The sequence below is a fragment of the Pagrus major genome, chromosome 22 (genome assembly GCF_040436345.1).
Source record: "Pagrus major chromosome 22, Pma_NU_1.0".
Lineage (NCBI taxonomy): Eukaryota > Metazoa > Chordata > Actinopteri > Spariformes > Sparidae > Pagrus > Pagrus major.
The window spans coordinates 18,935,808-18,960,995 of NC_133236.1; the positions used below are offsets into that span (position 1 = coordinate 18,935,808).

At 41.0% G+C, this 25,188-nt stretch overlaps 1 protein-coding gene across 4 annotated transcripts in view; it reads left to right on the plus strand.

Annotated features, from left to right (window-relative positions):
• Nucleotides 1–25,188, plus strand: part of utrn (utrophin) — a 190,551-nt gene that overhangs the window by 116,416 nt on the left and 48,947 nt on the right. For all 4 annotated transcript variants that reach the window (XM_073492397.1, XM_073492400.1, XM_073492399.1 and 1 more), the window contains exons 58-62: nt 7,551–7,680; nt 10,295–10,563; nt 11,572–11,718; nt 16,401–16,479; nt 17,892–17,952. In XM_073492397.1, the coding sequence (XP_073348498.1) occupies nt 7,551–7,680; nt 10,295–10,563; nt 11,572–11,718; nt 16,401–16,479; nt 17,892–17,952 (686 nt within the window). The remainder of the gene's footprint in view (nt 1–7,550; nt 7,681–10,294; nt 10,564–11,571; nt 11,719–16,400; nt 16,480–17,891; nt 17,953–25,188) is intronic.

The window sequence follows — 25,188 nt, forward strand, 5'->3', positions numbered from 1 at the left end:
TCTGACAGACAACAGAGGCACGCTGCTACCCAGCAGATCAGACAAGGCCCATTAGATAAGGAATGGGACTGAGAGCACACAATAACCACAGGAGGATACAATCCCCCCTGCATCAGTCCTCTTCCCCTAACCTTCTTTCAGCTCTTCCATCTCCTTTTCGTCTCTGTGGCGTCTGTCCTTCTGATGGCCTCCCTCACCTTTGCATCGTCTTTCTTTACAGTCCTTTTTCCTCTTTGCCATCACACATTATTTCTCACTCTGTCTTCTCTCCATTCCCATTTTCCATCCCCACTTCTTCAGCTTCATGATGCTGAAACAGGAAATAAAGGAACAGAGGAGTTGAAGGCTCACTTTTCACTTTGACTATGTTATATTTTTTCCCTTCACTTCCTTCTCCTCTGTATTCTTAATAGATTGGCCTGGAGGTCTTGCCGACCCTGAGAGGGATGAGGGGGCTGAGCAGCACAAAAAGCTGGGGCTTTGAACACGTCATGCTCTATTACTTGCTTACATCGACACACTCACGCACACACAAGTCCCCTGTGCTCACGCATACATACACCTACACTTCAGTCACAAGTGTTAACACACAGACACCAGCTGCTCTGCCAGCGTGATGGGGGAAATGTGTATAGATATATGGAAATTGGTATACGTGAGGTAGGGAGGGCTTAGAAGGGCTAAGTGGAAAAAAAAAACTGTCTTCTTCCCCTCCTTCTTTTTCTGTGAGACTTGAAGAGATAAAAGAGGAGGGCTAAGCCACTGAGCCCAACAGAGAGCAACTGATATTGCTCTTATTAAAGAATCAGAAGAAAGAAAAATATGAGGGAGCAGTGGTCCGAACAGAGGAGAGAGAGTGATGGACACGAAATGGTAAACAGAAGAAAAATTAGATGAAGAGAAAAGGAGAACAAAGAGGAAGAAAAGAGGCTTTATATGTAGAAGAAAGCAGCTGAATAGACACAGAAAGACACATTTTCACCTGTTTGTTTTCAGGATATTCACTTTTTTGCAATAGATTCGGCCCAAAAGAGAAAAAAGGGAGGGAGGTAAGGGCATCGTCCTGTCTGGCTTGAGTGAGTTCTGCTCCCTCCCCTCTGTATTGATCTGTGTCTGTGTTTTTCCCTGCTAAAATGGCCCTAATAGTATTTATTAATCGCACATTCAATTACCCAATAAAAGGCCTTTGTCAGCATCCAGCTGATTAAACTCATCAGTCTGCTCTATTAAATTAACAGCTTTTAGATCAAGGAGTGGGAACAAGGGAGTGGGCGCTTCTGGGCATTTTTAACAACTCCTATCTTTGAGCAACAGTTGGCTCTTTGCCTACATTCTCAGGACAGTCCAGTCTGCTCCCTTTCACGCTCTCCTCTAAATGTTTCAGAATTAAATAAATATGAAGATAAACAGAGAGAGTGTGGTTCTATTTAAATTTTAATGTATTTAACTTGGCAGTTCATTTAAGCTCGATATGCTTAAACAGCATACAATTACCCTGTCTAAAGCGTGGAGAGTCTAATAATCCGCTACAGAAGCAATCTTAATCATTGTGCCTGCATGATTGATTAGCACCATTTGCACCTGAATGGACAGGTCGTAAAGGAGAATGAAATGGATTAAATTGCTGTGCTGGTCTCCACCTTATCTCTCAGGAAGGAAAGGACTCACAATCTCCTCGCTTTAAATAACTTTTAATTGTTTTTGTCTGCTTGCTTCGCATTTGTTAGCAGCAGCTTCGTGATGTCATAGTCAATGGTTTTAATTGATTATTCATTTCAGTCATTTTTCAAGCAAAATGTCAAACATTTGCTTGCTCAGTTTAATGCATGATCGTTAAGGAAGAGTCATTGTGTATTAGACTGTTTGTTGGGCAAAGGAGCAGTTGTAATTGGTCCCTTTGGGCTCCGTGAGATTGTTGTTTCACTTAATTTCTTGACATTTCATAGACTATAGACTATAAACAATTAATTGATTAAATCTGCAGATTAACTGATACTGAAAATAAATGACTGTTAGTTGCCACCCTAGTGCCCTGACAGTCTGTCACCCTACTGACTTGATACAGTTCTGTTTTAGTTGAGTCAAGTGCATGCCTATTACAGCTCTATTATCCATTACACTAAGTCCTGTATCGTAGGCAACTGGACTTGTTTCAGTTTCTTGAAGACATTTCACCTCTCATCCAAGAGGCTTCTTCAGTTCATGAACTGAAGAAGCCTCTTGGATGAGAGCATGATGTTTCGCCTCTTGGATTAGAGGTGAAACGTCTTCAAGAAACTAAAAGTCCAGTTGCCTACGATATAGCACTTAGTATCAGCATGACCTGGATGACTTAGACCCTTCATCAACATTATCCATTACAATGTAAAATGTTGACGCTACACCTCAGCAATATAAAACACAAAAACGCATCATAAAGCTGCTATACTCAATATTTTTTATATTTAAAATGGCTAAAATAGCTACATGTATGTGAAAGGTGTGGCTTTAAATGTTGAACCTACCGATAAATATCATCCGACTCTGATGTTCCAGTCAGCAGTACCAACCGTTTTTGTGTCATTCAGCACATTGTTTTGTTTCTGCAGCCTGCAACTTTACTGATTTTGTTCAATCTCACTTTGTTCGCTTTCATCATTTCCAGATACTATGATTTAATGTTGAAAATTTGCACTGAGATTGAAAGACTCAGAAAATATTATTTTTTGCAAAGAGCATCAGAAAATGTCTCTTCAGTGATGTAAAATCCATGTAATCCATTGCTGTAGCAGTAACACAGCATTGTAAAGTATATGTATTTTTTATATTTATACATATTTAAAGAAAATAATAAAATAACTATGCTGTTTCAGTAACTGTCACAGAAGAAACTTATGCATGCATTATTATTTAACTGCACTTTGCTGTTTTACTAGCTGAGAAGCATTCATAGCGTGATTAATGACAAATGTGGGCAATGGATATTTTACTTATTTAAAAATGGCCAAGCCTGGAAGGAGCAGATTAGGAAAGCATATCAGAGAGTATGATTTCAAACAACAATCACTTATCAGAAGCTTTTAGCTATTTCAAGAAAGCAGTGGATGTTAAGGGCCAGGGAGCAATTAAATTTTCAGGCACAGTCACTCTGAGCTGTGGAACACGCAGTTTCAAAATATAATTTGACTCAGACAAGAGAAGTTCAAAGATTTGTTGTCACCACAAACACCTAAAAATACTTCTATTTTTTATTTTTATTCGCTGGAGGGAAAAGTCAACGGTTTCTTGACAATCAACAATTTCTTGTGCATGTGAGTGAGCCCCTATTGTGAAGGCTCCTTGTGTCCCGGTCAGGTGCTTTTCTGATGTTGAGAGCTGCTTTATTGTAGTGGTCTTTTCAGGAGGGTTATTTTTTTTCCGTGAAGAAGATGAGGGGGCTCGGTAATATTGTGGAGAGGCTGAGATAGCAGGGTTTTGAGAGCGGGAAGAGGGATGTTTGGCAGAGCTCCGAAAGTAGCTGTGTTGTGATGCTATCTTATCGCCACCACAGCACTGGGCAAACGGTGATAAGAGTGCTGCTGCGGCCACACACACACACACACACACACACACACACACACACACACACACACACACACACACACACACACACACACACACACACACACACACACAGACCTGGACACAAACATCCAGACGCCGACACAACCAAGGTCACGCATACCTACAAGATAGATGTCCGAAGTATTGTAGGACTGACAAGCGGCCATCCTTTCTTCCTCCGGGCTTCACAAATCACAGGAGTCCAGACTGTATTCTAATGTGCAAGTGCTAAAAACTATTAAAAAGAAGAGCAAAGTGAAGACCTGATGCTTTTATCTCTGACATAGACAGCCATGTCTTATCACTCATAGGCCAGCTGGGATTTGCAAGAGAAAAAAAGAAATGCTTTTTTCTCAACCTGAAAGCTGTACATGTGTTTGATATTTACCTCTCATGCTCTCTCTGCAAAGTGTGTCCCTGTGTGACACTCTGATAATGTGAGCGCATTGAAGTTTTTACGAAAAAAAGTGTGAGTGTTGGGGAAAGGTCTTTGGTGTGTCGTCTGTCTGAACTGCAAGGATGCCCAGTGGCTGGATGACAGACAGAGAGGTTGTTTCTCACTGAGGGAATTACTTGGCACTACTTGTGATGCCATTGTTACAACCTTGTGTGTCTTTGGAGCCAGTTAACAATGAAGGACGGTGTTTGGGGGAACACTGCTGTCATACATTTCAAGATTTATTGTCATAAACAAGTAATACAGCGACATCAAGCAAGATGCTTTATATTAATATTGAAATTCAGTGTTCATGCTTGACCTTGAAATCACTTGACAAAATAATCACTAAGTCCATTTAGTAGCTCTTCCTGAGCTTTGCATGATCTTCATCAGCAGATTGCCCTGTCGTCATGCATTTTCACAGTCAGTGTTTACATTTCCATTTGTCTGAGCACTTTACAGATGTAACATGCCTAAAAATTGTTCTCCGAAACAATTAATAAAGATATTTCCTTAAATCAACACACCAGTAGGTCCCAATATGCAAATATATGCAAAACACCCACAGAATAATCAAACTAATTCCCAAAGCAGTGAACTGTGTTCTACTTTTAAGCATTACATAAAACCAAACTCTTCATGTGTAAAACAAAAAACTTCAATTAACAGTTCTGTTCGGTCTTTGATTACAGCTTGTATGGAATCATTCATTTGAACAAAACAAATTCGTATAATAATGTCATGATAAGATCATATCAAACGTTGAAAGCTGTTAAATTACCATTTTAGCGGTTTAGCTGGTGGGTTAATTTTCTGGCCAAATAATTTATTGATTATTCAATAAATGTAGTTGCTAGGGAACTAATAGTTAGATGAAACTTTGGGTGATGCAAAATTATCAACCAGGCAGAAGCAGCATTCAGAAAATATGTTTTCTACTGTATATAATCTATAAATCACCAGTAATAAATACAAAACAGGGCCAAAGTAGATGCAGATGTATCAGTTTGAGTATCAATTATAATGCAGGTCAGTTGAAATTTGTTGTGATACCAGTCTGCTCAATTGTGATTGGCATGATCCATTGTAAGTTAAAAAATTAATAACGGAGCCAGGGGGCAATATTCCAATATTCTCTGAGAATAGAGTAGTATATCAAGAAAAAACTTGAATATGCACTGAGACTATGAAGTCATTAAATTTACAAAATAAAACTAAAAAGATAAAGACTGGGATATTCTCAGAGAACAATATGGCACATTTATGAGAAAAACCCCACGGAGCTCGAGAAAAAAACTTGAGTATTCTTTGAGATTCTAAAGTCAAATTTCAGAGAAAAAAAGCACTGAAATTTTGTTTGGGTAGTCAAAGTAGTCTTAACTCAAGCTCCACATACTTAATGCTCAGCGTCATCGTAAGATAAAATTTGCTCACTTTTTAAGGGACGTTAGCATATTTTCATACATCAAAAACATTGATCTGTTACTACAGGAATAGCTTACTGAAGCATGCAGGCTGGTTTGATGTTGTAAATATTAGTTTCTGTTACACCTTGTTGTTATCAGGCATCCCTGATTTATCCAACCAGGGATTTTTGCATCAGCATGTTATTTGTCCTCACACTGAGGTGCTATCTGTGATTTGCAGGCAAGTGATATATAAAACTTATATCAGGATATTTCACTTTCTAAACTCTAAGCCACATGTGAAGAATATCTGCGAATAAACGACCTCTTCACACTCAGTTCAATCCCTTCTAAAGCCTCATTTAAGCCGCCACCAAATCTGTGAGTGCAAAACAACAACAACAAAAAAAAAACGATGAAAAAGCAAGAAGTTGGTTTCTACTGCTAGTTCTCCTCAAAACTCCCCACCCTCCTTTTCTTGTCTTTGCTCCCCATACACACCTCTTTTTCCTCTTCCTCAATCACCCCTCATTTAGTTTCTATCTCTCAAGGTCCCCTCTCTGTGCTACCTGCCTATTATGTTTCCTCCATGTGAGCTGGGAGGAAATCATTGGAACGGAGCAAACCATTTATTAGCGGTGGTGATTTAATTTGTGTTCAGCAGGATGCTCCATTTCAGCGTGAGGGTGCGTTTGTCCACAGGAGGCTGTGTGAAATTGTCATTGCAGCGGGCTGAACTAAACTTTTACTGAAACTTGCTTCCTGAAATGAGCTTTTTTTTTTTTTTTTTTTTTTTTTGAACTAGAACAAGAAAAAGTGTGTGCACATCTCAAGGCTTCCCATCCTCCTACCCTGCCTCTCTTTCCCACTCTCTTCTTATCTCTTCAGATGGTGCTGCGTATATGCTCCCCCTGAACCCAGCATGTTGTCATCTGCCACTCAGCCGGCGTTGTTGGCACGGAGGAAAAACAGAATTTTTGGCATCTTATTTTCGCTGCGCTCATCTGTTTGATAAGTCTGATGAGTGTGAGACTTTATCAAAGCAAGTCGTCCCGTCTAATCAACTTGCATCACAGCATCTTAAACTACATCGCCTCCTCACAAAGCAATCACACACTCCGATAGGCAACGGAGTCCCCTGGGGTCACACTTACATTAAAACAAGTATAATTATACCGGTACATGCCATGCTCACTCCCTCTTCCCACTTTTTATCGCCTGCTCTTAGCTGTGGCGTGAGGTTAAGAAAAGTGTCCATCAAATCGGCTCGTGAACTTTTACCATCTGGTCTGCAGCTCTTCAGCGTGCGTGTGGATGCCTACGAGCTTGTGCATGTTTGGAAAGAAGATGGGCAGGATATGTGGTATTGCATTTTGGCTCTGTAATGATAATTCCTGCAGGGTTACAGCACCCAGACACTCACTTTATTCCGCGGATCACTCAGCTAATTTCACAGCAACCCGAAGGAAATGCCCAGTTTGACCCGTGTGCTCTCGCCTTCAATCGCTGCTCTGCTCTCAGAGCTCTCCCTCCTGCTGATGCTCCAAACATAACCCCTCTCTCTCCCCGACCTCTTGCTTGCTTTTCCCTTATAATAAGGTAGGAGTGGGCAGAGAAAGCGTTTGTGATGCAGTGCAAACCTAATTAGCCATTGAGAATGTTGTTTATCTCGTCCATAAGCTGAACTTGAACATCTGCTCTTGTTCTTTAGTTGTATATGCGTGTGTGCGAGTTAATCATAAGCACCTCTTTTGTAATTTGATGAAAGTCAGAGCTGATTTAAGCAGAACTGGTTGATTAGTAGATATCTCTGTGGGGGGAACAGCAATCTGGATACATCACCTCGTTTACGTACAGTACAGCAGGTTCATTTGGAGTTCATTGGTACAGACTAGATCAGGAAAGTTGGAACCACGCATATATCTGCAGAGGAAATGCATTAATTACCCCTTTCCTCAAATTTTCTGTTAAAATGAAGCTCTGCTTAAAAATGTGTATATCTTCTCACATACATCTATTAGGATCATCACAGAGTTCAACTGGTTTCTAACCAGCAATTTATGCTGTCATCTATTCAAGACTGATGGCCCTTTAACACTCTTTGTTTTGCGTATCTCCTGCAGATGCTCCGGTCAGAACTGAAGGAACGTGAGCACTTGGTGGTCACCACTTTGGATCAAGCCCGTATGTTTCTCGCTGACCAGCCCATCGAGGGTCCCGGGGAGCCACGCAAGAACCTGCAGCCAAAGACTGGTACGTTTACACTCAAACTGTAAATATATTTAATGTATTAATATATAATGTCTGGGAAGGAAAAAGAAGATCATTTGGCATTGGAAAGCAGCTCGGCTGTCATCACACTGTGCGTTAACCATAGATTTATAGTAGAACTAGATAACGCAGCCAAAGATGGGGACTCTTCAGTCCATTGAGAACTGCTTCCTGGCACATAGGGCAGAAAGAGTTTCACCTTCCAGGTTTCATTCATGGATTCCTTCAAGGAACCTAAAAAAGAAGGAAGGGTCATTATGTTACTGAATCTTCCTTTGGTGCCAGAGAAACACACTAAAAACCAACGTATCTACATCGTATGACTTTTGATGAAGAAATGCATCCAGAAAATGAAAGAACCAACTTCTGAGAGTAGGTTAACTGAGTTTTTTATCAACACATTCTTCGTCCCTTGATTTTATTTGGGAAAGTCTCCTGTTTGCAGTTCAGTTACAGTCTTATCAGTGATATTTGGTCGGACCTGCCCAGTTTGATCACGCCATTATTTTATGGCTCTAATGTAATGTGAAAAGTCCTTATTTTAAAATATATATTAGTTACTACAACTGTCATTGTAGAACCACTATAGTCTATCTTAACCATTTTTATGTTGTTTCTTCTTTGTAATACAGCCATTTCTAAGTAAGTCTAAGGTCTCATCTTTCAATAGTACAGTAAGTCTTTTAGTATTAATCCAGAAGCAACTGGACCTCAAGAAAACGCAGCATGACTCAATAGTTATAATAATAAAAATAGACTCCTTGTTTGTTTGGGAAATTTTCTCCTTTATTGGATAAGATACAGTAGTGAGCTTACAGGAAATGAAGGGAGAGAAAGTGGGGCGATGATGTAGCCTGAGGGGGTGTTCGGATTACATGTTAAGTGTCTTTCACCCCTCGGTCACCAGAATGCCTGCGTAGACTCCTTTTTAACCAGCTTGGGGTACCAAATCAGCAAGGTGTCTCACTCGGTTCATTGTGCACCAAAAAGCACTCAGACATTCACAGCAAGCCTGTCTGGTTGTCTTTAAACCAAACATAAAGACTTATTTAGCCCGGTTTTGAGGCTAAGCACCCTAGAAACATAATTCACTAAAATCTGAGCCAATGATAATGGCGATATCTAACAGAGTGCCCGAGAATTAAATATGCACCGACTCATTCAGCATTCCCTCTCAGTCTCCGTTGGATGCGGCAGGGAAGTCTTGGTTAAGTCAGCACATTTCTCTTCAAACTAAAAACCCTACTGTGTAAATAATTAAACCAACCCAAGGGGCTGTGTTAGGGGTGTGGCAGGACTTCAGAGCGCATTCCGATAGGCTTGTTGTCTGTGATCTTTGATACGGATATCAAAGCGTCGCCTCATTGTATAAATAGATAAAAAGCTGATTTAAGATCAGAGGCTGAGCTTGTTGTTTAATCAGAGGAGATGGGATTTCTCAATGTGACACTGAAGTAAAGTCTTAACAACTTCAATTGTCTGACATTCTCTCTCTTACTGGTTTTGTTTTGTCTTCACCATTTAATTGACTTTTATTGATTTGTCCGTACTATACATTCTTCATTGCAAAAGACAGACACTGTAACATTGTGTGTGTCTGCATGAGACGCTAGTTGCCGTACAGTACGTCTCAAAGATGTGCAACTTGTGTGTGTGCATGTGAAGGAGGGGAAAAAGAGAGATTGCAGAACGCCAACAGGTGAAGATGGTAATCCAGTCACTACCCAAGAGACGAGACCTTAGAACTCATAAAAGCTGCTCATCTTTCTTTATAGTTAAAATGAGCATTTGGGGAGCAGTTACCCCCTCTGACCATTTCTTCTTTATATCCTCTGATATGTCACATCTCATCCTCTCCTCTTGCCTCTCCTGCCCTCCCTCATTCTCTGGATCCTCTGTCTGTCTCACCCTTCTTTTCACACATTAACTGCATTTCCTTCCACCCTCCCCTAATTGAGATCCCCTTTTCTTGTTTTATTACCTTCTGCTCGTCTCTTCTCTCTCCTCATCTTGAGTTTAACTCATTTGCCAAAGGACACACATATAATGGAAAGTGCAGGAAGAGGGAAAATGCTAAGCCAAGAAAGGCTTATTCAGGACCTTAACATTAATGATACAAAACATTTAGAGTGATAAATATTTATGCAGATTAAGTCAGAATAACCTTTTTATAAATGTGTCTTTTATGTTTAAGCCTTTGGTCTGTATTATTTTAAGGGAGATGTAATAAATTGTGATAGAATTAAATTAAAATGACAGGGTTTCATTAATTAGGACTCCCATATCATGAAAAAGTTAAAGAAATTTCTCTCTCTCTTCTTTGAATTCTAAGTTGTGTATAAAAGTCCATAATTTAAAAACATAAATGTGATTACTATTGAAGAAGTTGTGCTTTCTGAAATGAAATGAGCCCGTCGGGTGCAAAGATTTTAATGGTTTGCATTTCGAAGATATTCAATTTGGTGAAAAATATCACTGCTAATACCATGTAGGTGTATTGAAACTAGAAACTAAAGAATATTAAAGCTCATGAAAAGTGTCTTTGTCAGCAAAAGAACTTCTGTACCCACCTGTCTTTTTACCTCACATCTCCCAGATCTCACCCCAGAGGAGAAGGCCCGAGGTTTAGCCCGGGCCATCCGCAAGCAGACAGGCGAGGTGAGGGAGCGGTGGGAGCGTCTGAAAGGTCACATGGGTGGCTGGCAGAGTCAGGTGGAGCGAGCATTGGAGCGCCTCCAGGAGCTGCAGAGCTCCATGGACCAGCTCGACCTGCGGCTGACTCGGGCAGAGGAGGCCAAAGCCACCTGGCAGCCTGTGGGAGATCTGCTGATCGACTCTCTGCAGGACCACATCGACAAGACCATGGTGAGTCACGGAGACAGCACACGCACATTAATCATGAAGACATCAAGTCAAGGAGTGAGGCACTCCACCTGTGTGTACATCAGCTAAACATGCAGACCTGAGTTAGCTTGAACAGATCTCATCTTTTCTTTAACTCACAGGATCTTGAAACATTGACTCTGAATTGTCTCTCTACTTTGCAAATCATCATTGAGCAGTAAAGTTGGCGCTGCTTTTTGTGATTTGATGTAGTAAAAGCAGCCAAAACACATCCACGAAATAAGTGCACGCAGTGTTGTGACTGAGACTTGGCTGTGAATTCTCACACACTCTCCACATTCTCCTCTTTTCGGAAAAACAAAATACAACTTGATTTGATCATGTACTGGCTTTAATGATTCTGTCTGGTCTGTTTGCAAATGCTACTCATCAAAATTTGAGGATGCCTTTTTGTTCCCGGCCAAGAAACAAGCAACACATTTAGTACGCGAGCAGAAAAATGACAGCACTTCCTAATAAACAGTAAACAATCAATGAAAAAGTGACAAAGGAGAAATAGAGGACGGAGAGAAGAGAAACAGCAGCTCCTTCACTGTTGCATTCATTTGGCTGTCTGTTACACCAGCTCACATCTCAATGATTGCCTCCCTGTGGTATGAACAGTCTGGCCAATTATGGCTCTTAATATCCACGTCTTGTAGGCATCCACTTTGAATAAAACTTTCTATTAATAGATTTTGCTACAACACTGGAAACACTCCTCTCCAGTACGTGACACACACAAAGAAAGCAGGCATTATGTTTTTAATGAAAGCCACAGTAGCGACTTTAAATTGAAATTACAGCAAAAGAAAACTCAATTTTAACTTAATTTATCTCCACTTAGAGATTATGAGGTCAAAACAAAAGAGATAAACAGCAGCTAAGATAAACTGACAGTCTCTGCAACTGGAACACGGTTAAGTAATTAGTAAGCTCGAGTTTATAACTATAATATCATCCTGCAACAATATCAAACTTTCTGTTCAGACCTTCAGAGAAGAGATCGCCCCGTTACGTCAGGATGTAAGAATCGTCAACGAGCTTTCTGCAGAGCTGACACCGTTGGACATCCAGCTGTCCTCCACTGCCTCAAGACAACTCGACCAGCTCAACATGAGGTGGAAACTACTCCAGGTACTTTGAATCCTCACTGAATCATCTGCAGATGTTAGAGCAGACATGCACACACGCACGCACGCACACACACACACACACACACACACACACACACACACACACACACACACACTCTTTCTTACTTTCTTCAGGGCTCTCTGCCACTTTTCTCCCCACAGCGTTTTGTCCACACTCGCTTCAACAAATCCTGTTTTTACTATATCTTGATCCTCAGTCTTCCTCTTCCCTCATTCTCCTGCCTGCCTATGTGTTTTCATCTCTTCTGTCTCCCTCAGTGTCTCCTCTCACCGTGTACATGTTGATTTCATTTTGTGTCAGCTAAACACACAGGACTGGGAATTGTCCCTCTACCTGTGTACCAGTTTGATTTGAGCACAGCTGCGTTCTCACTGCAACACTTTGTCACTAAACATCAATGGACACTGTTTTCACAGAACAGCAGTCACATTTTTGGCTCTCTCTCTATGCGCTTGAATGTCTCGGTCTGATCTACCGGAGGGACTCGCTGAGTGTTTCTCAGAGCAAAGTGTGTCTCAGCCGTGGAGGGAAAGTCGTGGAGAAGTGTGGGACTTCGTAAAAACTTGGCATTTCAGCTGGACAGGCGTGGGTTTACAGGAAATAGCGGTGCACGCTTCGGCGAGCTCTGCGATTTTCTCAGCCTGTGCTTTGAGTGCACGTTACCAAAATGAGAAGTTGACAAAGTGTGGGCTAGCTTTATTTCAAAAGCTTGGAAAATAAGACAAACAAGACTGAATAATACATGATATATGAGCATATTTTCCGTCTTAACTGAATTGTCTTTAACAATGACGGAAAATCCGAAGGCCTCCGTCTTTTGACAGATTAGAACATTGAGGACAATCTACTGTACTGTTATGTAATTCACATGCAACACTGTCAATCAGCACCTGTAGTGGACCCCCTCAGTCCAGTTGGTGACAAGTGTGCACATTCATCCGCTTTCTGATCTCACATGCCTGACCTCATTGTCTAGCTGGCTTTAGCCATCGTGTCAGTAGGCTGTATCGCTGCATAGCCTAGCTATTGCAAAATGTCACTGCAGCTTAGTGTCCTAAGTTTCTTTGAAAGACGTAATGTGGTTAGGGTTGCCATAACATTTCAGCAATGCAATGTGACCATGCACAGTATGCACAATGTTAATTTAGGCAAATTAACTCAGCTTTTTTAACATTTTAGATGTGTTGTTTGTGTTTTCAAGGCATTCAAGCAAGTTTGCAGCACTTAATGAATATTAAGAAATTTGCCACTTGGTTGTGACTTGCTGCTACAGTACTGTGGCATCAAGTCCATACAGTAGCCTCTATTGAGCTTTTAGAGTTATATGGTGAAAATTCCATACATTTTTTTAAATTTCCATATGATAGACAACCAACATATTGCATTGTTAGTTTTTTTGCAATATCATGCAGCCTTAGGTGGAGGATCAAGGACAAGCAAGTAATACTCAAATGTTTTCAGTCAGCTGCAGCTAATTTTACAAGGCAAGCAAGTGGCAGCAAGGCGGTCAAGAGGGATTACGGAGTTTAGAGGGAGCAGGAGAACAAAGAGATACAACCTCCAATTATCAGATCCGTTTATTTGATTTATGTCAAGCCTGAAGTCATAGAGAATATTCTACTGTATTTGAATCTGACACCTATTTCCAATGAAAATGATGGTCTGCCTTCTAAGTCCATTTGGGTTGAGCATCTATTGATGCAAGATGCTACATTGATTTCAATAGAATTTATGGTTGTTCTGGCTTATCCAACTAGTGACAAGACGAATGTGAGCAGAAGAGAATGCGCGTCAGGCGCACATCAGAGAAAACATTCTCCTTATGAAGCCAGCTCATATGTCCTATTTCGTCGTTATTTTACACTGTGTTTTCATCAGATCTTTATACAGTTAACATTAGCTCTGTTATACTTTCACTGATTCACAGTTTCTCCCATCTTTTCTACATCTCCTATATATCTACATGTTTTGATCATGCCAGAGATAGGTGGTGAAAAATGTGAAATCAAAGTATTTTTCTCCTTAATGACTGACTTCTTTGAGGCTTTGAGATCCTTGACGTAGCTGGCTGATTACGTCTCCAGTTCCCACTGGTAGGAGGACTGAATACAGGTCAGACCGCCCAGCTGTGATGGCATCAAAGACTCTGTCATGGAAACTTGTGTTTTTGCAGACTTCATTTGAAGTTTTTCTTGTATACAGCCACGCGGCATCGTCGGCGTAGATAAATGAGTCGAGAGTGTGGGCAGAAAAAAGCAGCAAAGGGTGTTATGTGTTGAGGGAAAAGAGAAATCTTGGGACCTAAAGTCATCCCTTTTTTTTAAGTGTGACACCGCCGCAGCGAGAGACTGGGTAGCTGGGCTAATTTGTAGCCCTGTGATATTTCCCATGTACTGTACAGATACCCACTAATAGTCTTCCTGCCTGGAGAATGACCATAACTCACACACTGAATCAGAGCAGGGCAGAGTTTCATGGACTGCTCACTTCGTCTCTCTGCTGTCTGCTCTTTTTTGTCTTTCAGCCTGTAGGAAGGCGACAGCTTCACTAATAAGCCAGGTCTGACTGTGTAGTTTGATGATTTGGTTTTCATATGCAGACAGCTCCCATCTTCTTCTCTGTGGGACAGAGGCCATGATAGCCATTAATGGCCAGAGAGAAACTGAGCTATTGCCCTTTTCTGCGCCCATTTCCAGGATCCCTGTGTGGACAGCTGTTATCTGGCTGCCATAACGCCTGAGGAGTGTGTGTGTCTGTCTCTCAGTTTTACAGGGTGCCAATATCGTCCTGCTAGTGAGCCTGATGGAGCAGAGTAACCGCACAGTCACGTCAGGCACAGGTGCACTGCCTGAGAGGTCAAAACAGAGATTTCTGAGGGGCGGAGGAGTGAATGTGTGTGTGATTGATAACTCAAAGTGTACAAAGTTTAACAGTTGATCTGGCATTATTTATAAGTGAGCTATCCGAAGGCGTTTGAAATGCAGTTTCATGGTGGTTCTGAATCTTGTCCTGGTTGTGGTCATATTCAATAAATGATGTTTACATGCCGCGTGAGACGCCACGCGTTTCTGATATTATTCAGGCTTCTGATCTGTCATACCAACATGTTTTTGACTCCTGCGTATCTCACTCTGTGGTTTTGGCGCAGCTCGAATCGTCTCAGCAGTAGAAGGATGAACACATGTTTGGTTTCTTGCTGCTGTATTTTCCACTGTGTTGGATTCGGTTTCTCCATCGGATCACAATTATGAAAGACAAATAGCCCGTACAATTGATCAGACTTTTCACTTTCATTTCAGTGTCATAATAATGTATATTGAATCATCATATCTTTTTGTCTTTATGACTGACCGCTGCTTAACTTGAGTTGACATCACCCTCCTGCCGTAGGTGAACGATACCTCGAGACATTTTGTCTATAGTCAGATTCTGCCATTCCATTTGTACCACGTAGCTATATTTTTTCGGTCAGCGTGGTCAAAAGCCATGCTTCTTCCTCAGGAACTTCCCCCAGGAACTACGAAACGTTTGGAAAAACTCTGTTGGAACTGTTTTACCCCCCAAAAAGTCCCTGATAGGATGGTAGTACTTTCCAAAAGCACAGGAACTTTGGGGATGGGGCTTACAGTGCTAAATAATTCTGATTGTTTGAGTACTATGATGTATAAAAACAGCAGCTGCTTCTTCATACATCGGTGGAATTTATCAAGTATTCAGGTATTAAGACCACAGTGGAAAAGCTGAAAACAATTGGATGAAGAAACCTTGTTGTTCCTTAAAAAGTAGTTCCTTGGACTAAAAGTTTTACTACTTTGGGTGAAAATGTGGTCAATGTGGCAAAATAGAGCTGGAATGAGAATTTGTGGAATTCTATGTGCTTTTTGCTGAAGGTGATGACGTACATTGATTTGTCTGGTTTATTACTACTTCCAAGGAGGTTATGTTTACATCTGTGTCCGTTTGTTGGTTTGTTGATTTGTCAACAGGATTACTCAAAAGCTACTCAACAGATTTTCAGGAGAAATTTAAATAAAATGCAATTCACACATTTTTTCTTACTTTCTTTAACATTGCAAATAAGGCAAACCTAACCCTAACCCAAGTTTCTATTTTCCACAAACTTTACTACTGTATATGACAATATATGCAGCATCTGTGATTGTCATATCACTCCTCAGTCTTACACATGGCAGACAGCAATAAGGGTGAGAGTACTCAAACTCGCAAATTTGGATTTCTTGAATTAAGTTTGGGCTATATAATGTCTAAACAATGCTTTTTATATTGGTGAACTGCTATACAGTGGTATATACATATATATATATATATATATATATATATATATATATATATATATATAATATATATATATATATATATATAATATATATATATATATATATATTATATATATATGTATATATATATATATATATGTATATATATATAGACCCTTACACTCATTCAAGATATGATACAGTGTATGTTTAGACCTAAAATTTTTACAGCAAATCCACTTCCAAGTTAATTGCACTCAAATTGAACTCATTCCAACCATGACGCCACCTCCAGCCACTGTAAAGTTGTGTTTCGCTCGGTGCCGAGTTCAGACCCACAGCTGACTGTCTCCTCTCCCTCGTCTGTGTGTCATCATCGTGCAGGTGGCGGTGGAAGACAGACTGAAGCTGCTCCAGGAAGCCCATCGAGACTTCGGCCCCTCCTCCCAACACTTCCTCTCCAGTGAGTACAGAGCCAATTACCTCTTGTAGGAATTAGAAGATGTTGAGGGGACTTGTTTCCACTCACACTACAGTGTTTCACATTCCCTAATTTTTTCATGTGCAATCTTCTAATCTTCAGCCTTCACGAGTCACGAATGCTCGGCCGATGTGTGGGTGCACGTCTCTCTCTTTCTCACACACAGACACGCACGCACGCGCACGTACGCACACACACACACACACTCAGTTTGCAGACGAGGCACTTTACTCTTGAATAATGCAAGGCTTAATTACAGCTCTCCACCGACTCCATCCTCTTGCAACCTCTTTGGAGTGGTCATTAGCAGAGAGAGTGGAACAGAGAGAGCTAAACACAAAGCTAGAGGGAAAAGACAAATGCACGAGTGTGAACATTAAACAAAGCAGCCGGTCTCTCACTCCTCGTCTCTCTCTCTCTCTATCCTCATTTTCTATAATCATACAGCCATTAGTGTTCTTTCTGCTTCACCTGGTTTGCTTTGCTGGCCGTCACACACAGCCAAAATGGACGGCGTATGATTCAGAGCAGGTGGTAAGCTCGGCCGTGTCACCAATAGACATGAATTTACCAAGTAAGCCTTGCTGAGAGCTCTGCAATTGCACCAGACAAAACACCACTCTGTCTCCTCTTTCATCTCCCCGCCACTATGACACTATCTACTCCATCACACGTTCGCTCTCATTACACTAGTAGCTTAATATTCCCTCAGGGATCAATAAAGTCACGCGTCCTTATCTCGCCCTATCCATCTCATATATCTCCCAATCTCGCTTAATCTCTTTCTCTTACTGTCTTTTCATCTCTCTTTCTGAGCGTAGGGCTGTGTCAAGGAGGAGGGAATGTGGGCGGGCAATAAATCAAGCAACATTTCTGCTCCGGATTGCTCTTGAGAGCTCCTCAAGTCTTACATTTGGCTGGTTTTAACGTTGTATCAGCTTGTCATTTTCACTCCGTCTGGATTTTTTGTCCTCCTTCGTAATCCACAGAGATTAACATGATCCGGGGAACACGTCGCACCTTCTCTCAACAGTTTTTTCGCTCTGTTTTCTAATTTTTTTTTGTTTTCATGCCCTATTATCTCCCTCCTACGTCTATCTGCTGAGAAAACAATACCCAATTGCTTTTTTTCCCTCTCAATTTCATGCACAGTGAGAGTCTTCCGTACATGGCCAGACTGTGTTATTATGGAAGTGTTGGATGTGAGAATTATTTCAAGTCAAGCCCCAAACTCTAAATGGATTACTGTACTCACTGATAAAATTGCACAATGTTGATTAAGATTGTGTTTCGATTTTGACTGCTCTCATTTTTCTTTATCATTACCTCTCTCTCTCTCTCTCTCTCTCTCTCTCTCTCTCTCTCTCTCTCTCTCTCTCTCTCTCTCGGTGCAGCTTCTGTACAGCTCCCCTGGCAACGTGCGGTTTCTCAGAATAAGGTTCCATATTACATCAAGTAAGTGGCGAGAAATTGCTTCGATAGCCATCTTTGTGTCTGTATAAATTTGTGTGCATTTGTGTGTGTCACTGATTATTGTACACTGGTAGGCATTCATGGCAGAGTAGTAAGGAAAATTGTGTGTAAAAATGATGTTGCATCAAAAAAACACTTTTTTTCTTTTGGTTTGTATCCTCCATCTCCTTTATTAGTGATTTGTGACTCAATAAAACAGAGCCTCAATACGAGTATTTGAGCTGTGTATGAGAGCACTTGAAATGAAGAGTTATTATTCCCTCTCCGACTGTTTTATTTAACTAATTTTAAGAGGCCTGAAGCGGTCAAACTACACAGTATTTCACACAAAACTATCACAACCAAGCAACAGTAACATCTCTCGCAGTTGTAATAGTTCTTAGTTGGAGTAAGCAATCATGACAATAATGAAAGGAAGATAATGATGCAGGGAGGATTAATGATAGCAATGATAATAACGATGACTAAAAACGAGAGATGATATTGCAATGGGATCACACCAGCTGCAACGTCCATCAACATGATCACCTTCAGACCCACGAGTACTCAGTAGTCATTACTACATTATGAAATAAGTGCTCAGTACTCATAGATAGGACCACACGCATCTTCAATCTTTGCTTTTATTTTTTATATCAACAACACACAAGTTTCGTGACTGCATCCTGCACGGTTCTGACGCACTCCCAGTGAAATATGTTCACAGACACAGTCAAAGGGACAGACACAGAGACAGAGAGACAGACAGAGAGACAGACAGACAAGGTGAACACAATACCAGCTACACTAGAGTGGACAAAAATGATTGGAACTGGGTTACATTGATCTGAAACTTAAAGCAAATATGTGGTTCGAATCCGACCTGTGGCCCTTTGCTGCAAGTCAACCTTCCCTCTCTCTCACCCCATGTCCTGTCACTCTTTATTGCTCTGTCTAATAAATCCATGAAAAAGGCCAAAAATGCCAAAAACAAATCTGCGCCAAAGGTGTAAAGTGGGGTGTTTATCCAAAGGTTTGATTATCAGGTTTAAAAGTTAAGAGGCCAACGGCAGAACGGGAGTTATCCCAGCAGCTTAGATAGAGGAGAATCCCCAGTTTATACTGAGATCGAGTCTACTGTGGGGTAGTAGTTGGTGCAAGTTTGTCAAAAAAAATATCTGCAAAAGACTTTCTTCTTGAACATGTCTCATGAGTCATTTAGGTCTCGCAGGTTAATGCAATCAGACCAAGCTGAAATATACCCCCCAGTCTAACTGTTATGATGTTTTACGACTTGAACTGATATCCGTGCAAGAAAAATGGATGGTTATGCAGATTTCCAGCTGCTATCTCCTCCTCAAGGAAGAACCAAAGTGAGCAGTATGGTGCAGATAGAGTTGAGTTGATGTTTTTGATATCAGGCTATAGCTGACTGTGAAATAGCTCATTATCTCAAACATTTTTCTGCAGGGAATCTAATGCTTCTCATCCTTTTCACATTAAAGCTCTGACCTCTAGTGACCTCTCACATACATCTCCCACAAACGGTCCAGGAGCCATGGTTCCATGTATAGTCTGTACACGTACATCATTTATTTTACTCCCAACTAGAAGCTTCTTCCTGCTGATTTGCTCCTCTGTGTATTTTAAAATTCAAGCTGTTTCACCTGCACATTTCTCATTCAGTTCAACATTAGCACTTCCTTTTGAATAGATAATACCTGGCTGAGTCCCAGGACAGCTTCCCACATTGTTCTAATCGTGACTGTAACAACTTTAGCTTGACGTCTTGCTACCCATTCTAATTTCAGGCCAAACAACAGGTTTCTATTTAAATAGGCAGAGAGGAGATCTCTGCTGGTAGCAAACAGGACAGCTTTCTCTGCTGTTGGGGAAGTGTCATTTCTGTAAGTTTGAAGAACCTCATTATCCAGAAATCATGTAAAAGTATGTCAGTGAACTGCTGACTAACCAAACCTGAATTCACCCTTATTTTTTTGGCTGCAGTTGCAGTTTCAGCTATCATTTGTCAGTCCTGCTTTCTTTGTGTCTGTGTCTCGTTTGTGTTGGGGCATTGTTACAGCCTGACTTTGTGATTTAGGATGATAAAATGGGTGTAATTTTTATGGCTGCACCCTTAAATCGCCTTGTGCCCCGAGCTGAAATACCACCGCCTCGGTTAGCCATTTTTTAAATATTCCCCTTGTGCCATTGTCCACAGAACAACCGGCAATAAAAGCTTCAGCTACAGAGATTTACAGGTGTAGTCTTGTCTCAGTGATAGGTTAAACCCCAAAAAAGTTTGGATGCAACATAAAACTGGCGAGTTAAAACGGTTGATTCAGTTTATTGAATCATATTGAAAATTTAATTTAGAAGGAGGACCAGATAAATCTTTTTCAGACAGACGATAAAGACACAGAGAGATGGAGAAAAATAGGATTTAGACAAAGAGAGAGGGGAGGGGAGGGGACACCTGCGCCGTGTTTAGGGCCTGCAGCTTGGCACTAGAGGGAGATCAGAGATGAAAGCCAGACACAGGCAAAGACTCTGAGGACAGGCTTATAACTTCAGAGTCAACAACAGCCTGTGATCACAGATGTGCCCAGCCAATGAACCTGCATCCGCCCACTTGCACAAACAAATCACATGGGCACATGGGCATTTGCACAAAAAGCGACGCACACACTCACGCATTTGGACAAACAGATAGAGTTGCACATCCCGCGCACTGGCAAGTAAATGCTTCCACACGCCCAAAGATGCATCTGAACTCCAATTGGAACCAAGCTCAATCAAACCAAACACACACAGACCCATTGCGAAGACATTACCATATGTTCTGTCGATGCCTCTAGGTTGGCTCGAGCAGGTTTTTCATTCTCCATGGCCGCTTTCAAATGAACCCTAAATTGTCCTTTTCAGAAACGGGAAACAAACAATCAATCCTCCTTCAGCTTTATCCTCGGCCATGTTTGGTCACAAACGGTGACTTTTTACATTTCAAGATTACTACCATCACTGGGTAACTTGTTACATTACAGCATTACATACTGAGAGAAGTTACTTGTTTGAGTATTTTTGTGTTACCAAAAGGACAGAGGCATAAAGAACAGCCTACACTAGCCTCTATAAAAACAACAAAACATGGGCTTGAGCTTACAGTGCAGCATGCAAAAAGTGGTCAAAGAAGAACCCCGAACACGGATCCTAAGTGTGTGGCTTTTCTTTCATTTTTAAATGAAGATGGCCTTGTGTACACTGCCCTCTCCGATCCTACCTCACACACAAACATACATTCAGTGCACACTCATACATAAACACTTAATCTGCTGCTTGAAAACCAAACTCCAAATCCATCTCCAGGACTAATCACAGGTTGCTTTCAGTGCCGTGACATCCTGGGGACACCCTCGTCAGCCTTTGACACATTCATTTCCCCAAACCCCTCCTCTTCTCCTCTTCCATCTCCTCTTGCCACTTTTCTCCGAGCTGTGAAAGGGCCCCTGATTAAAACCTCGCCTTGTCCACCCCCTGTGGTGACGAGTTCAAACGACATATTGGGGGGAAAATCAAATGTCTTCACACAAGTTCTGTGCCTGCTGCCTCATGCTGGCAACCTCATATGGCGTCTCATTTCACCCATTCTGGCACTTCTAGGGTGGGCTCACATGTCTTGTAGGCTGTCTGGGAGGAAATACAGCACGACTGCGTCTCTGCAAAGATTAGAGAGAGGCTCCTCGACATTCCAAGGCTTTTCTGGATGTACTGTCTGTTTGTGTCTTTGTCAGGAAACATTTTGTGGGGTTGGTTGTCCCTAACAGAGCAGACAGGCTTTATATGCATGAGTGGATTTAATGCATCCACTTCCAAAACTTCTACTGTCTTTGTTACGTAGGCGAAAGTCGATGAAGTTCTCAGAAGAATCCAAAGCTGTCTCAAATTGTTTTCCAAAGCAGAATACTGACAACTTCGGGAGGGAGAGGGTTAATGTAAGATCGAAGAAGAGGCAGAGGAGGCGAGGTGAAAGCTAGAGAAAGACAGAAGATGTCAGGCGGTGAATGCAGGCACTTATCACCTGTCAGAGACACTTCTTGATAAGTCTGTCAGGTTGCTGTCTCTGAAAAAAAACTTCTCCCTGAAATCTTATTCTTTCTTGCCCAGATATTTGACTAATTCTGTCTCTTTGAAGGCCCACATACACAAGTAATCATTCATCTTTGCACTCATGATTATTCAGGACGCTCCCTCAGTGTGTGACAGTGACAAACTCCCAGCAGCAAAGTGTCTGCTGGTCTGCAGCCAACGGTCTGATGGGATGCATCCAGCCCTCGCCCTATTGTCCATCCTTGACCATGGGGCAGGTGGGCGTATCCCAGAGGAAATCTGTTATTGACGCCCTCTGATCTTTACTGTCCTTCTGTTGGAAAGACAGAAAGACAGAGATAGATGGTGGTATTGGTAAATTGTGGTTCTGGATAATTATGGAGCATAGAAGACATGAGTAATTTGCATGACCGCTTTGACCTCCTGTTGGAAAACATCAAAGAAAATTGCAATTATTTTTGATGAGCTTAATTGTTATCCTGGTGGTCTTCGCTCAACACTCAAAGAAAGAAATCTGACAAAAACATCTTGTAGAAGGCTATTTTTCAACCTCACAGTAACCTAGTGGCAACATAAATTCCATCCTCACTCTGCCTGCTGCATCATCCCCTTGCCTGACCCCATTTGATTTGTTGTTGCTTGCTCTGAGCTGCCATTTAATGATGTTTTTGAAGGAAAAATGTCACATGCGTTGCACAAGATCCAAGAGGCTTCATCCCCAAACACTCTCGCTCACAGATAGCCCAAGAAAAGCAGGAATAAGCTCATGGTCAGTCATCCTGTCAGATACAGTATGGATGCAACAGTGGTTTCATGTCTGTGCCTGAAATTAACAATCATTTTCTGTATTGACGTGTTTTTTAAATCGATTTTCAATTAAATGTTTAATTTAGAGAAGCTCTTTACATTGTGTGTTTTGTCTAATAAGCAGTCCAAAACACTAAAATCATTTGATTTACAGTCATGTTAAACAGAGAAAAGCAGCAAATCATTACATTTAAAAAGCTGGAGACAAAATGCAAATATGACTCAAACCTAGAAGTAACAAATCATCTAACTTCTTGTTGATTGTCTGTTGATAATCTAGTCAAATAATTGTTTGTCAGCACGTCCCTTGTTTCTTTTGTGGTGTGAAAGAAAAACAGATCATAAGTGGTCTGTATAACCAATGTAGATAATTAATATATATTCTGCAAATATTTAATATGTAGGGGTGGGCAATCTGACCATTTTAGATTGTAATTATATAGAATAGATGACCGGGAAAAGGAAATGTTCTATATACATAGATAAAACAATATAATAGGGCATTTCAAAAATTGAGAGAAAGGATGCGATTAAATAGAATGTGATCCTATATGTTGAACAGAATGCCTACCCCTAAATATATGTTATAAATCCATGTGACTTCCAAGATTCCTGCTCTTGCATGTAAAAAACCAGGATAAACACAAACCAAAAAACAGTTATGACAGAAACCTTTTTTGTTTGTGAAGACCTCACACTGGGCTGAGGTTCACTGAGAATTCTTACTTCTGTATCTATCTCTAAGAATCTTTCAAATATCTGCCAAAAAATATTTAATATTCTCTGATGCCTCTCCTCTCGCCTATGAATGTTGCTGGCTGCGTTATCTAAACTGTAGCAGCTTTGTAGTAAATGTGTTGCCAGTTTGCTTCTTTTTTTTTTCTACTACAGGACAACAAAAAATATTGCTTAGGCATTACAAAGGGAATGTGTTGAAGGGAAGACGTTGAGGACAGTTAAACCTGACAACTCAGTCCTCCCCATTATAGCATTCATGAGCCTTGGATATAAGCACAAGCTTCCTAATCTTTGTGTTGATGGAAATGCTGCCTGGCTTTTGTGTGTGTGTGTGTGTGTGAGTGAGTGTGAGTATGCATAAATACAAAACTGACATTTTGTGAGTTGATTGTGTCTCATCATTGTACTAGTTCTGTCTTGTATCCGCTATACCCTTCCCACTTCTTTTTTTTTTTTTTTTTTTTTAAACTTTATTTTTTCACGTTTTTTTGCACAAAACATAGGTAGCATCAGTATAATAGACAAAAATAGGTATGGCTACAATATGATGTGGCTAAATAGTACAAATGCTTGCCAAGTTGTGCCCTTATAAACACAAAAGAAACATCAAAAAGAAAAAGAAAAGACAAAGCATATGCACATATACTGTACGTCTAAACACGTTATCTCGAGTACACATGTTCGCTTACACCCATATGACTAAATAATCATCTACATATTCATATACAGATGCACACATACATATGAACACTCGTGAATACAACATGGGGGAACCGTGGGTTGCGAGTAGGTCATATGTCACATACATTACAGCAATATGGTCATAGTCGTTCTTAAAACCAGGATATACATAGCATTAAGGTTGATTATCACCTCTTCTTGTAATATAAGTACCCTTCCCACTTCAATGACGAAAATGTTTTATGACGATAACCGCTGGAGAATTGTGGCCTTGATAGCCCGTATTCTTCCTCCCACTTGTCTGTTTGTGAACAGCAAATATCAGCAAATCCCCCGACTTGCATTAATTTAAACCCTTTTGTCAATTCAAGAATCTCTTTGTAGTCTGTCTAAATAAAATACCAGCCTGTCCTCAGCACGGGGAGGTCCGGGCATTAGCATTGCCTGTGCAGGTGCGAGAGGGGTTATAGCGATGAACATCTGCTTATGAGGAGGACTCCTGTCGTCCACTCCGCCACCTCACTGGTTCACTGTCAGCAGCGCTCGACTTTACTTCCTGCTGCCTGACAGCAGGGACCGAGCCATCGCACAAACCACAAGGGAGCCTCTGCATTCAGAGACTTTTATTTCAAAAGCTGCCTTCCAGAAATCTTCTCAAACTTTCCAGTCAGATCTGAGTGTGGCTTGTGAGAGTCAGGTGCCATCCTGACACACACACACACACACAGGCACATCAGGACCAACATAGCTCAAATAGATGCACCGATTGGCAGACGCAGCTTGAGAAAAGTCAGAGTCTTTGCTGTCCTGTGTGTGAAGCCTACCACGTTTGATCAGTTTTCACACAGGTCTTATTTTATTTATTTCTGTAGTGTAGATATTTCAGTTTTGTGCGTGTATGTGTGT